This window comes from Bombina bombina, chromosome 7 (assembly GCF_027579735.1).
Source record: "Bombina bombina isolate aBomBom1 chromosome 7, aBomBom1.pri, whole genome shotgun sequence".
Lineage (NCBI taxonomy): Eukaryota > Metazoa > Chordata > Amphibia > Anura > Bombinatoridae > Bombina > Bombina bombina.
In genome coordinates this window covers 433,009,500-433,025,894 of record NC_069505.1, presented here as the reverse complement: position 1 = coordinate 433,025,894, position 16,395 = coordinate 433,009,500, and the positions used below count along the sequence as shown (strand labels likewise).

At 36.7% G+C, this 16,395-nt stretch overlaps 1 protein-coding gene across 1 annotated transcript in view; it reads right to left on the bottom strand.

The window, feature by feature from the left end:
* LOC128635972 (GTP-binding protein Rhes) overlaps nt 1-15,631 on the bottom strand; it is a 37,050-nt gene extending 21,419 nt beyond the window's left edge. Inside the window, exons 1-2 of the mRNA XM_053689051.1 lie at nt 15,379-15,631; nt 8,715-8,993 (exon numbers count right to left, since the gene is read on the bottom strand). Of these exons, the coding sequence (XP_053545026.1) occupies nt 8,715-8,985 (271 nt within the window). The 5' untranslated portion in view covers nt 8,986-8,993; nt 15,379-15,631. The remainder of the gene's footprint in view (nt 1-8,714; nt 8,994-15,378) is intronic.
* Nucleotides 15,632-16,395: the final 764 nt, after the last annotated feature.

Here is a 16,395-nt window from a genome sequence, read left to right as displayed (position 1 = left end):
GGATGGCTCCGCGTAGGCTCCTTGGAAGATGGCTCCGCTCCGCTCCGGATGGATGAAGATTGAAGACGCCGCCTGGATGAAGACTTCTACCGGATGAAGGACCTCCTCTGCGCACCTTGGATGAAGATTTCAGCTCGGCTGGGTGAAGACGACTCAAGGTAGGGAGATCTTCAGGGGGTTAGTGTTAGGTTTATTTAAGGGGGTTTGGGTGGGTTAGAGTAGGGGTATGTGGGTGGTGAGTTTTAATGTTGGGGGGTTGTATTTTTTTTTACAGGTAAAAGAGCTGATTACTTTGGGGCAATGCCCCACAAAAAGCCCTTTTAAGGGCTGGTAAAAGAGCTGATTACTTTTGTAATTTAGAATAGGGTAGGGCATTTTTTTATTTTGGGGGGCTTTTTTATTTTATTAGGGGGCTTAGATTAGGTGTAATTAGTTTAAACTTCTTGTAATATTTTTTTTATTTTTTGTAATTTAGTGGGGGGGTTTTGTATTATAGATTAGTTTATTTAATTGTATTTTAGTTTAGCTAATTGTAGGTAATTTATTTAATTTAATGATAGTGTAGTGTTAGGTTTAATTGCAACTTAGGTTAGGATTTATTTTACATGTAATTATTTTAAATAAGTAGCTATTAAATAGTTTAATAACTATTTAATAGCTATTGTACCTAGTTAAAATAAATACAAAGTTGCCTGTAAAATAAATATAAATCCTAAATAGATACAATGTAATTATTATTTATGTTGTAGCTATATTAGGGTTTATTTTCTAGGTAAGTATTTAGTTTTAAATAGGATTAATTTATTTAATTATAGGAATATTATTTTGTTTAATTTAAATTATATTTATGTTAGGGGGGTGTTACGGTTAGACTTAGGTTTGGGGGTTAATACATTTATTATAGTAGCGGCGACTTTGAGGGCGGGAGATTAGGGGTTAATAATTGTAGGTAGGTGGCGGCGATGTTAGGGAGGGCAGATTAGGGGTTAATACAATTTATTATAGTGTTTGTGAGGCGGAGGTGCGGCGGTTTAGGGGTTAATACATTTATTATAGTGGCGGCGAGGTCCGGTCGGCAGATTAGGGGTTAATAAGTGTAGGTAGGTGGCGGCGACATTGGGGGGGGGAGATTAGGGGGTAATAAATATAATATAGGTGTCGGCGATGTTAGGGGCAGTAGATTAGGGGTTCATAGCTATAATGTAGGTTGCGGCGGTGTACGGAGCGGCAGATTAGGGGTTAATAATATTATGCAGGTGTCAGCGATAGCGGGGGCGGCAGATTAGGGGTTAATAAGTGTAAGGTTAGGGGTGTTTAGACTCGGGGTTCATGCTAGGGTGTTAGGTGCAGACTTAGAGAGTGTTTCCCCATAGGAAACAATGGGGCTGCGTTAGGAGCTGAACGCTGCTTTTTTGCAGGTATTAGGTTTTTTTTCAGCCAGCTCAGCCCCATTGTCTCCTATGGGGATATTGTGCACAAGCACATTTTTCCAGCTTACCGCTACCGTAAGCAACGCTGGTATTGAGGGTTGAAGTGGCGCTAAATTATGCTCAACATTCCCTTTTCTGAGCCTAACGCAGCCCCTCAGACAACTCTAAATACCAGCGGTGTCTTAAGGGTGCGCTGGAAAAAAAAGCAGCGTTAGCTACGCAGATCTTTACCGACAAAACTCTAAATCTAGGCGAAAGGGAGGTGATCCCAGATTTGCCTGAAAAGGCAAAAATGCTATTGGCTCCCAGGTGACCTTGTTGTCTGTATAATAGACAGAGGTAACTGGCTGGGAGTGTGCTTAGAGCATATTACAACATTTAAATCACAGAAAAAACCCTATTAAGAGAATAGGGAGCAGTATGCTCTTTCTACACATAAAGTTTATATTTTTCCACTTAAAATTTAACTTTTACTAGTTGTTGTTAAAATAGGCAGCAGAAATAGAAGTTATATCTAGCGTGCCAGATGAATAGTTAACAACACAACTCTGTAACTGTGACTTGTATAAAGTACTTCAATGTTGCTGATTTTAGGGTTGTTTATCACATATGAGGAGGAGGGGAAAAATCAATGATATTAGGTAAATGTATGACCTTTAAAGTAGTCAAGTTACAGCCCCCCAGTAATCACCAGCCTACAATTAACCATACCAAACATAAAATAAGACACAGGAGACATTGACTTGGTACAAATTGGCCGCAGCACTTTTTATTAAATAACCAGAAAACCTTTAATTTTATTAATAAATAGCACATTTTAAACATGAACATCAACACAATGTTCTTAAATAACTTAGCCTTAAACATCATTTAAAACCACACGTACAATACCCAGCGGTGCTAGTTCCTTTTATTTAGCAACATGGACGTTACTCTATCTGGACTCAACTATATACCTGTTGAGTCCGTTACAAACCTCACTTCCACTTTATTAGAGGACCCCTTGCCCCTATAAGAACCCAATTGCACACTTACCCCATGGAGAGGCAACTTGTTCAAACCCCAATTCACTTGGCCATATTCCTTTCCTTGCTGCCTGAGAACTAGCACCCCCACCTAGCTGCGACAAATTCTGCAAAAGCATAAAAACCATCAGCAAAAGGGTGGGCGGGAGGGAGCTGTTGCCACCACAGTATTTATTCACAAGTGACTTCCTGCCTCTTCCCGCTCAGCCCCTTAAAGGGACAGTACACACTCATTTTCATATAACTGCATGTAATAGACACTACTATAAAGAATAAGATGCACAGATACTGATATAAAAATCCAGTATAAAACTGTTTAAAAACTTACTTAGAAGCTGTCAGTTTGGCTCTGTTAAAAAAGGTAGCTGGAAAGCCCACTGCAAGTGGCAAATAAGACACTCCCCCCTCCCCCTTCTTTTGCATATGAGTAGGTAGCTTACAGTATTCACATAAAACTTTGGGGCTTGGTTAGGAGTCTGAAAATCAGAGCAATGTTATTTAAAAATAAGCAAAACTATACATTTATTTTTTTAAAAAAAAACTTTATGGGCTATATAAATAGATCATCTACAAAACATTTATGCAAAGAAAAAATGAGTGTATAATGTCCCTTTTAAGTACGGATCACTTTGAACCCACCCCTTCCCTTCTATCCCCACCAACCGCAAAGGGCCTCTTCCTCCCACGGTCAAAGCCTCCTACAGTTCACTATGTCCCTTCCAGGGGCTTCTAGAGCCTCTATTTAGGAGCTGTGTCCTGTATTGCCCTATATTAGGGTAGATAAGCCACTTTTTTTTTACACTAAATATGCTATAAATCCCTTCCCCATCCTACCCACAATATGTCCCAAATGTTACAACAACAAATAAAATGATCAATTAACAGAGTGCAGTTAAAATAAACACAAAGCCCCTGACGAGGTCGCGTTTCACATATACGCTTCCTCAGAGTACAAGGGGCTTTGTGTTTATTTTAATTGCACTCTGTTAATTTCAGACTATCTACTAATTGATATTTTTATTTGTTGTTGTAATATTTGAGACATATTGTGGGAAGGATGGGGAAGGGATTTATAGCATATTTAGTGTAAAAAAGTGGCTTATCTACCCTAATATAGGGCAATACAGGACACTGCTCCTAAATAGAGGCTCTTACATTTATTTACCTAATATCATTGATTTTTCCCCTCCTCCTCATATGTGATAAACAGCCTAAAATCAGGAACATTGAAGTACTTTATACAAGTCACAGTTACAGAGTGTGTTTTTAACTATTTTTCTGGCACGCTAGATATAACTTCTATTTCTGCTGCCTTTTTAACTACAACTAGTAAAAGTTAAATTTTAAGTGGAAAAATATAAACTTTATGTGTAGAAAAAGCATACTTTTGCCTATTCTCGTAATAGGGTTTATTTTTAACAGAGCACAGTCTATACCAGTCTGTATATATGCACTTAATACATTGCTGGCAATAGGTGCAGAGCACAGTCTATATCAGTCTGTATATATGCACTTACTACATTGCTGACAATAGATACAGAGCACAGTCTATACCAGTCTGTATATATGCACTTACTACATTGCTGACAATAGGTACAGAGCACAGTCTATACCAGTCTGTATATATGCACTTAATACATTGCTGGCAATAGGTACAGAGCACAGTCTATACCAGTCTGTATATATGCACTTAATACATTGCTGACAATAGATACAGAGCACAGTCTATACCAGTCTGTATATATGCACTTACTACATTGCTGACAATAGGTACAGAGCACAGTCTATACCAGTCTGTATATATGCACTTAATACATTGCTGGCAATAGGTGCAGAGCACAGTCTATATCAGTCTGTATATATGCACTTAATACATTGCTGACAATAGGTACAGAGCACAGTCTATACCAGTCTGTATATATGCACTTAATACATTGCTGACAATAGGTGCAGAGCACAGTCTATATCAGTCTGTATATATGCACTTAATACATTGCTGACAATAGGTGCAGAGCACAGTCTATATCAGTCTGTATATATGCACTTACTACATTGCTGACAATAGGTACAGAGCACAGTCTATACCAGTCTGTATATATGCACTTAATACATTGCTGACAATAGGTGCAGAGCACAGTCTATACCAGTCTGTATATATGCACTTAATACATTGCTGACAATAGGTACAGAGCACAGTCTATACCAGTCTGTATATATGCACTTAATACATTGCTGACAATAGATACAGAGCACAGTCTATATCAGTCTGTATATATGCACTTAATACATTGCTGACAATAGGTACAGAGCACAGTCTATACCAGTCTGTATATATGCACTTAATACATTGCTGACAATAGCTACAGAGCACAGTCTATATCAGTCTGTATATATGCACTTACTACATTGCTGACAATAGGTACAGAGCACAGTCTATACCAGTCTGTATATATGCACTTAATACATTGCTGACAATAGGTACAGAGCACAGTCTATACCAGTCTGTATATATGCACTTAATACATTGCTGGCAATAGGTGCAGAGCACAGTCTATACCAGTCTGTATATATGCACTTAATACATTGCTGACAATAGGTACAGAGCACAGTTTATACCAGTCTGTATATATGCACTTAATACATTGCTGACAATAGATACAGAGCACAGTCTATACCAGTCTGTATATATGCACTTAATACATTGCTAACAATAGGTACAGAGCAGTCTATACCAGTCTGTATATATGTGCTTAATACATTGCTGACAATAGATAAAGAGCACAGTCTATACCAGTCTGTATCTATGCACTTAATACATTGCTGGCAATAGATACAGAGCACAGTCTATACCAGCCTGTATATATGCACTTAATATATTGCCGACAATAGGTGCAGAGCACAGTCTATATCAGTCTGTATATATGCACTTACTACATTGCTGACAATAGATACAGAGCAAGTCTATACCAGTCTGTATATATGCATTTAATACATTGTTGACAATAGGTACAGAGCACAGTCTATACCAGTCTGTATATATGCACTTAATACATTGCTGACAATAGATACAGAGCACAGTCTATACCAGTCTGTATATATGCACTTACTACATTGCTGACAATAGGTACAGAGCACAGTCTATACCAGTCTGTATATATGCACTTAATACATTGCTGACAATAGATACAGAGCACAGTCTATACCAGTCTGTATATATGCACTTAATACATTGCTGACAATAGGTACAGAGCACAGTCTATACCAGTCTGTATATATGCACTTAATACATTGCTGACAATAGGTACAGAGCACAGTCTATACCAGTCTGTATATATGCACTTAATACATTGCTGGCAATACGTGTAGAGCACAGTCTATATCAGTCTGTATATATGCACTTAATACATTGCAGACAATAGGTGCAGAGCACAGTCTATACCAGTCTGTATATATGCACTTAATACATTGCTGACAATAGATACAGAGCACAGTCTATACCAGTCTGTATATATGCACTTAATACATTGCTGACAATAGATACAGAGCACAGTCTATACCAGTCTGTATATATGCACTTAATACATTGCTAACAATAGGTACAGAGCACAGTCTATACCAGTCTGTATATATGCACTTAATACATTGCTGACAATAGGTACAGAGCACAGTCTATACCAGTCTGTATATATGCACTTAATACATTGCTGACAATAGATAAAGAGCACAGTCTATACCAGTCTGTATATATGCACTTAATACATTGCTGGCAATAGATACAGAGCACAGTCTATACCAGCCTGTATATATGCACTTAATATATTGCTGACAATAGATACAGAGCACAGTCTATACCAGTCTGTATATATGCACTTAATACATTGCTGACAATAGGTGTAGAGCACAGTCTATACCAGTCTGTATATATGCACTTAATACATTGCTGACAATAGGTACAGAGCACAGTTTATACCAGTCTGTATATATGCACTTAATACATTGCTGACAATAGATACAGAGCACAGTCTATACCAGTCTGTATATATGCACTTAATACATTGCTGACAATAGGTGTAGAGCACAGTCTATACCAGTCTGTATATATGCACTTAATACATTGCTGACAATAGATACAGAGCACAGTCTATACCAGTCTGTATATATGCACTTAATACATTTCTGACAATAGATACAGAGCACAGTCTATACCAGTCTGTATATATGCACTTAATACATTGCTGACAATAGATACAGAGCACAGTCTATACCAGTCTGTATATATGCACTTAATACATTGCTGGCAATAGATACAGAGCACAGTCTATACCAGCCTGTATATATGCACTTAATACATTGCTGACAATAGATACAGAGCACAGTCTATACCAGTCTGTATATATGCACTTAATACATTGCTGACAATAGGTACAGAGCACAGTCTATACCAGTCTGTATATATGCACTTAATACATTGCTGACAATAGCTACAGAGCACAGTCTATATCAGTCTGTATATATGCACTTAATACATTGCTGACAATAGGTGCAGAGCACAGTCTATACCAGTCTGTATATATGCACTTAATACATTGCTGACAATAGGTACAGAGCACAGTCTATACCAGTCTGTATATATGCACTTAATACATTGCTGGCAATAGGTGCAGAGCACAGTCTATACCAGTCTGTATATATGCACTTAATACATTGCTGACAATAGGTACAGAGCACAGTCTATACCAGTCTGTATATATGCACTTAATACATTGCTGGCAATAGGTGCAGAGCACAGTCTATACCAGTCTGTATATATGCACTTAATACATTGCTGACAATAGATACAGAGCACAGTCTATACCAGTCTGTATATATGCACTTACTACATTGCTGACAATAGGTACAGAGCACAGTCTATACCAGTCTGTATATATGCACTTAATACATTGCTGACAATAGATACAGAGCACAGTCTATACCAGTCTGTATATATGCACTTAATACATTGCTAACAATAGGTACAGAGCACAGTCTATACCAGTCTGTATATATGCACTTAATACATTGCTGTCAATAGGTGTAGAGCACAGTCTATATCAGTCTGTATATATGCACTTAATACATTGCTGACAATAGATACAGAGCACAGTCTATACCAGTCTGTATATATGCACTTAATACATTGCTGACAATAAGGTCTGCGCACACAATAGATGTTTATATATGCAAAGTATATATCAGTAATTAACCCTTTAAGGACGCAGCTTTAAGTTTGCTCAATTGTTTTATGACGGAAAAATTCCGTCGTATGTCCTTAAGAGGTTAAGTGCTGCACTACATAAGGTCTGCACACAATAAATGTTTATATATGCACAGTTTATATCAGTAATTAAGTGCTGCATTATATAAGGTCCGAGCACGCAATAAATGTTTATATATGCACAGTATATATCAGTAATTAAGTGCAGCATTACATAAGGTCTGCACACACAATAAATGTTTATATATGCACAGTATATATCAGTAATTAAGTGCTGTATTACATAAGGTCTGCACACACAATAAATGTTTATATATGCACAGTATATATCAGTAATTAAGTGCTGCATTACATAAGGTCTCAGCACACAATAAATGTTTATACATGCACAGTATATATCAGTAATTAAGTCCAGTATTACATAAGGTCTGCACACACAATAAAAGTTTATATATGCACTGTATACATCAGTAATTACGTGCTGCATACATAAGGTCTGCACACACAATAAATGTTTAAATATGCACAGTATATATCAGTAATTAAGTGCTGCATTACATAAGGTCTGCACACACAATAAATGTTTATATACGTACAATATATATCCATAATTAAGTGCTACATTACAAAAGATCTGTGCACATAATAAATATTTATGTATGCACAGTATATATCAATAATTAAGCATTGCAGGGCAGAAACTCTTTGAAACAACATTTGAATATGTTCACCTTATCTCCTCAACTGTGGCCAATTAGGGACAGATATATATGTGCTCCTGTGCTTCTCAAACAATCCCTGTGCAGCATTCTGGAGGGGGCTATATCTTTTCTTGGGGGCGGGTAAAAACACAATTTATAAAATGAAATAAAGTGAATCATGGAATTCCACTTTACAGCATTTTATTAAGAATAATTTAACATTTGATTAGGAATTGAATGTTAAATGTGTCTTTATCTCCCTTTGATAAACCAATGGCCCCAGACCATAAGACCCCCTCATTACCTGTCAGTATTGAGAGTCTTCTCATGGCCGGGAATGGGTGATTCCCTGAAGTGTCCAGGATATCCAGTTGGTACATCTCCCCTCTGATGTTGTACAGCTTGCGGTGAAAATCCTCAATGGTCGGAGTGTACTGGTCTTCAAACCTCCCATTCAGGAAACGAGAGACAATGGCACTTTTTCCAACCCGCGAGGCACCAAGCACCACCATACGGTACGAGTTCTTTGCTGGGACATTTAATGTGCAGTTCCCAGCGCTAAGCGTCTTCATCATGGCTCCAACTGAAACAGAAACAGTGATGGGATATCAGGCTCTGTATCCACTACGTATTATATACAGTGATCAGGGCAGGGACAGGAAACTAACCCAAATTTTTCTTTTATTAAAGGGATATTCAATTCATTTTTATATATGCACAGTATGTATCAGTAATTAAGTGCCGCAATACAAAGGGTTTGCACTCACACTAAATGTTTATATATGCACAGTATATATCAGTAATTAAGCGCTGCATTACATAAGGTCTGAGCACACAATACATGTTTATATGCACAGTATATATCAGTAATTATGTGCTGCATTACATAAGGTCTGTACACACAATACATGTTTATATATGCACAGTATATATTAGTAATTAAGTGCTGCATTACATAAGGTCTATACACACAATAAATGTTTATATATGCACAGTATATATCAGTAATTAAGTGCTTAATTATATAAGGTCTACACACACAATAAATGTTTATATATGCAAAGTATATATCTGTAATTAAGTGCCATATTACAAAATGTCTGTGCACACAATAAATGTTTATATATGCACAGTCTATATTAGTAATAAATGCTGCCTTACATTAGGTCTACACACAATAAATATTTATATATGCACAGTATATATCAGTAATTAAGTGCTGCATCACATAAGGTCTGTGCACACAATACATGTTTATATGCACAGTATATATCAGTAATTAAGTGCTGCACTACATAAAGTCTGTGCACACAATAAATGTTTTTACATGCACAGTATATATCAGTAATTAAGTGCCGCATTACATAAGGTCTGTGCACACAATACATGTTTATATATGCACAGTATATATCAGTAATTAAGTGCCGCATTACATAAGGTCTGTGCACACAATAAATGTTTATATATGCACTGTATATATCAGTAATTAAGTGCTGCATTACATAAGGTCTGCACACACAATAAATGTTTATATATGCACAGTATATATCAGTAATTAAGTGCTGCATCACATAAGGTCTGTACACACAATAACTGTTTATATATGCACAGTGTATATCAGTAATTAAGTACTGCATTACAAAAGGTCTGCGCACACAATAAATGTTTATATATGCACAGTATATATCAGTAATTAAGCGCTGCATTACATAAGGTCTGCGCGCACAATAAATGTTTATATATGCACAGTATATATCAGTATTTAATTGCCGCATTACATAAGGTCTGTACACACAATACATGTTTATATATGCACAGTATATATCAGTAATTAAGTGCTGCATTACATAAGGTCTGCACACACAATAAATGTTTATATATGCACAGTATATTTCAGTAATTAAGTGCTGCATTACATAAGGTCTGCACACACAATACATGTTTATATATGCACAGTATATATCAGTAATTAAGTACTGCATTACAAAAGGTCTGTGCACACAATAAATGTTTATATATGCACAGTATATATCAGTAATTAAGTGCAGCATTACATAAGGTCTGCACACACAATAAATGTTTATATATGCACAGTATATATCAGTAATGAAGTGCTGCATTACATAAGGTCTGCACACACAATACATGTTTATATATGCACAGTATATATCAGTAATTAAGTACTGCATTACAAAAGGTCTGTGCACACAATAAATGTTTATATATGCACAGTATATATCAGTAATCAAGTGCTGCATTACATAAGGTCTGCACACACAATAAATGTTTATATATGCACAGTATATATCAGTAATTAAATGCCGCATTACGTAAGATCTGTGCACACAATAAATGTTTATATGTACAGTATATATCAATAATTAAGTGCTGCATTACAAAAGGTCTGCACACACAATAAATGTTTATATATGCACAGTATATATCAGTAATTAAGTGCTTCATTACAAAAGGTCTGCACACACAATAAATGTTTATATACGCACAGTATATATCAGTAATTAAGTGCAGCATTACAAAAGGTCTGCACACACAATAAATGGTTATATATAAACAGTATATATCAGCAATTAAGTGCGGCATTACAAAAGGTCTACACACAATAAGTATATATATATATATATATATATTTTAGTGTGGGTGCCAGGTATAACCCCCTGGAGTCTGATGAGGTGGGCATGCTTTGTGTGTGTGTGGTGGGGGGTGGACTACTTTCAATACCCCACTTCCTGATTGGTTATTGCTGTTTGTACTATTGATAGTGTGTTTGTCCTGTGCTGCGTCACACAGTCAAGTGGCATCTGACTGTGCAGTCATCGATGACTGTGTGACATTGTGTAATTAATTATATTACTTACTGAATAACTCTTCCCATCAAAATAACCAGTCTTGCGCTGCATGTTGTGTTTGATACCATATAATTCTGATTACATCTGTAATACTATATTGCTCAGTGTGTTTTATATTCCCCATTATGTTTTTAGCGTGTTCTTTATAATACTGTGCTCCTGTATATTATTGTTTTACCCTGTATGTGACTATACTGCACTGTGTGTCCTTAAATTATCCTGCTTGTCTCTCATGTTACTGTATTGTGCTATATGTTACTGTACGTCTCATGTTACTATGCTGTGCTATATGTTACTGTACATCTCATGTTACTATACTGTGCTATATGTTACTGTGTGTCTCATGTTACTGTACTGTGCTATATGTTACTGTACGTCTCATGTTACTATACTGTTCTATACGTTACTGTGTGTCTCATGTTACTATACTGTGCTATATGTTACTGTGTGTCTCATGTTACTATACTGTGCTATATGTTACTGTGTGTCTCATGTTACTGTACTGTGCTATATGTTACTGTGTATTTCATGTTACTATACTGTGCTATATGTTACTGTGTGTCTCATGTTACTATACTGTGCTATATGTTACTGTGTGTCTCATGTTACTATATTGTGCTATATGTTACTGTCCTTCTCATGTTACTATACTGTGCTATATGTTACTGTGTGTCTCATGTTACTATACTGTGCTATATGTTACTGTGTCTCTCATGTTACTGTACTGTACTATATGTTACTGTACGTCTCATGTTACTATACTGTGCTATATGTTACTGTGTGTCTCATATTACTATACTGTGCTATATGTTACTGTACATCTCATGTTACTATACTGTGCTATATGTTACTGTGTGTCTCATGTTACTATACTGTGCTATATGTTACTGGACATCTCATGTTACTATACTGTGCTATATGTTACTGTGTGTCTCATGTTACTATAATGTGCTATATGTTACTGTGTGTCTCATATTACTATACTGTGCTATATGTTACTGTGTGTCTCATATTACTTTACTGTGCTATATGTTACTGTGTGTCTCATATTACTATAGTGTGCTATATGTTACTGTGTGTCTTATGTTACTGTACTGTGCTATATGTTACTGTGTGTCTCATGTTACTGTACTGTGCTATATGTTACTGTGTGTCTCATGTTACTGTACTGTGCTATATGTTACTGTGTGTCTCATGTTACTGTACTGTGCTATATGTCACTGTGTGTCTCATGTTACTATACTGTGCTATATGTTACTGTGTTTCTCATGTTACTATACTTTGCTATATGTTACTGTGTGTCTCATGTTTCTATACTGTGCTATATTTTACTGTGTGTCTCATGTTACTATACTGTGCTATGTGGTACTGTGTGTCTCATGTTACTATACTTTGCTATATGTTACTGTATGTCTCATGTTACTATACTGTGCTATATGTTACTGTGTGTCTCATGCTACTATACTGTGCTATATGTTACTGTGTGTCTCATGTTACTTTACTGTGCTATATGTTACTGTGTCTCTCATGTTACTGTACTGTGCTATATGTTATTGTACGTCTCATGTTACTATACTGTGCTATATGTTACTGTGTGTCTCATATTACTATACTGTGCTATATGTTACTGTACATCTCATGTTACTATACTGTGCTATATGTTACTGTGTGTCTCATGTTACTATACTGTGCTATATGTTACTGTACATCTCATGTTACTATACTGTGCTATATGTTACTGTGTGTCTCATGTTACTATACTGTGCTATATGTTACTGTGTGTCTCATATTACTATACTGTGCTATATGTTACTGTGTGTCTCATATTACTATACTGTGCTATATGTTACTGTGTGTCTCATATTACTATAGTGTGCTATATGTTACTGTGTGTCTCATGTTACTGTACTGTGCTATATGCTACTGTGTGTCTCATGTTACTGTACTGTGCTATATGTTACTGTGTGTCTCATGTTACTGTACTGTGCTATATGTTACTGTGTGTCTCATGTTACTGTACTGTGCTATATGTTACTGTGTGTCTCATGTTACTATACTGTGCTATATGTTACTGTGTGTCTCATGTTACTACACTTTGCTATATGTTACTGTATGTCTCATGTTTCTATACTGTGCTATATTTTACTGTGTGTCTCATGTTACTATACTGTGCTATATGTTACTGTGTGTCTCATGTTACTATACTTTGCTATATGTTACTGTGTGTCTCATGTTACTATACTGTGCTATATGTTACTGTGTGTCTCATGCTACTATACTGTGCTGTGAAGCAAAAAAAGAAAAAGCGGATCCATCCATATGCTTTCAAAACAAGGTCTATGATTAAGACGGTCAGGATCCCCGGAAACATGTAAGACTGAAACCGGACCTCGTAACAGCTCCCTTGATATTAAAGTGTGTGCCTCTGAAGTTATCACAAGTTGTATTTGTGACAGAAAATCGCTACAATAAAGTCACCTTGTTTTGAAAGCATATGGATGGATCCGCTTTTTCTTTTTTTTGCTTCATGACAATTGCAAACAGGAAGGAGTTTGCAGTGTGATCACACCCAAATTTGAAAAGCAGCGTTAATGTGCAGCTGTGACCGGGCGAGCCGCAAGAGCGAGGACGTAGCAGGATCCGCGAATGTGGAGGTTGCAAACGGACACTCTACACCACTAGGTAAGACCTCTTCTTTTTCCTGCGAAAGGAGTTTGATCTGGGAGGACAGACGGAGTGAGGCTACCGCATGAAGAGCGGGGTGATTGAGAGTGTATAAAGTCCATATATATTAGCATACTGAACCTGTAGTCTGCTCTGTAGCTCGGTATATAAAGGGAATTTACACACTGCGCTGTATGTTATAACAACAAGAGAACAAAGGACATTGCACTTGGCAAACCTGGTTTTGCTACTCCTTTATTGATATACTGTGCTATATGTTACTGTGTGTCTCATATTACTATACTGTGCTATATGTTACTGTGTGTCTCATGTTACTGTACTGTACTATATGTTACTGTGTGTCTCATGTTACTGTACTGTACTATATGTTACTGTGTGTCTCATGTTACTGTACTGTGCTATATGTTACTGTGTGTCTCATTTTACTATACTGTGCTATATGCTACTGTGTGTCTCATTTTACTATACTGTGCTATATGTTACTGTGTGTCTCATATTACTATACTGTGCTATATGTTACTGTGTGTCTCATGTTACTGTAGTGTACTATATGTTACTGTGTGTCTCATGTTACTGTACTGTGCTATATGTTACTGTGTGTCTCATTTTACTATACTGTGCTATATGTTACTGTACATCTCATGTTACTATACTGTGCTATATGTTACTGTGTGTCTCATGTTACTATACTGTACTATATGTTACTGTGTGTCTCATGTTACTATACTGCGCTATATGTTACTGTGTGTCTCATGCTACTATACTGTGCTATATGTTACTGTGTGTCTCATGTTACTATACTGTGCTCTATGTTACTGTGTGTCTCATGTTACTGTACTGTACTATATGTTACTGTGTGTCTCATGTTACTATACTGTGCTCTATGTTACTGTGTGTCTCATGTTACTATACTGTGTTATATGTTACTGTGTGTCTCATGTTACTATACTGTGCTATATGTTACTGTACATCTCATGTTACTATACTGTGCTATATGTTACTGTGTGTCTCATGTTACTATACTGTACTATATGTTACTGTGTGTCTCATGTTACTATACTGTGCTATATGTTACTGTGTGTCTCATGCTACTATACTGTGCTATCTGTTACTGTGTGTCTCATGCTACTATACTGTGCTCTATGTTACTGTGTGTCTCATGTTATTGTGTTTCTCATGTTACTATACTTTGCTATACTGTACATTTTGTGTTAAATATTTATTTGCTGAAACTTCTTAATTTCTTTATATTGTTCTCCATCTCGGGCTCTGCGTAATCTCAGCAGTCACTTGTTCCCTCTTTAGTCATTGTCGCACTCTCTGTCACTTTGCTGTCTCTGACTTCAGACTCTAACACGGCTAGTGAAGCTGTCACATGCATCAGTTTCCCTCAGTCTTATTGTCTCAGTCACTTACCTGTCACAGGTGAATGTCCTGTCTTTAGGACTCCTGTAGTGCTCTGGTTAATGTCCTTCCACCAGATGCCAGTTCTTTCTTCTGGGGTGTTAGCTGGGGGGGTCTCAGAAGGGTCCCCATAAAAGCCCCTGTGCCCATGGATTAGATCCTGTGAGTTTGTGACTGGGATTGACAAGTGGGCACATTCACACCCTGGTACTGCCCCCCACCCCTGGCCAGGCAGCGTCTCTCACTGACAGATGTGACTGGTCCCTTCTCCTCTCTCAGCATCTCTGAACTTGCAGCTGCAGAAGAGGCAGTGCTGGATTCTAGGCACAGGGGCAGCAAATTCTCTCCTCCCTCCCAGGGAGCCTCCAATCACGGCCTGGAAGCAACTGTCCGTCTCAGATGGATGGGCTGTACATAAGCTCCCATGGTCTGGTTTATACATAACCCAGCTCTCACCTCCCCTTGCATACAACAAGAAATGAGCACTGCTTTTTATTTATCTCTTTTACATTACAAGTTCTATAAAAATAAAGTCTAGAAAAATATATTGTCACATCCCAGCAACTGATGAATTATTGTAAGATAGACAAGAGGGGGGTATTTTATAGACATCTATATTTATATATATTTATTATAAGAAGTTTAAAACTATTGTCATTTCCATATTGAGTATTTTGCTATACAGTTATCTTTTTTCTGTGAGGTAGTCAGACAAGTCATATGTTGTTTTTGTTAGCAGATTTTCAGATTATTTAGTGTGTGCAGAACTTTTAATTAATTTTTGTTTGTTTTTGTTTTAAACAAATGTTTATTGAATATGTAGTGAAAAAATACATTATTTTTATTTCTTAAACAAACTTAACTACAGTTAATTTATTTTGAACTTTACATCAAAATAAAGAGAAAATGGGACACGAAATACCAGATAGAAGCTGAAAAACCCACAATACGCCAGCCAGAAGTATGTTATGTGACTCCCTGTGCCAGCTTTATACACACATATAAGAACTTATATCATTCATGCTACAC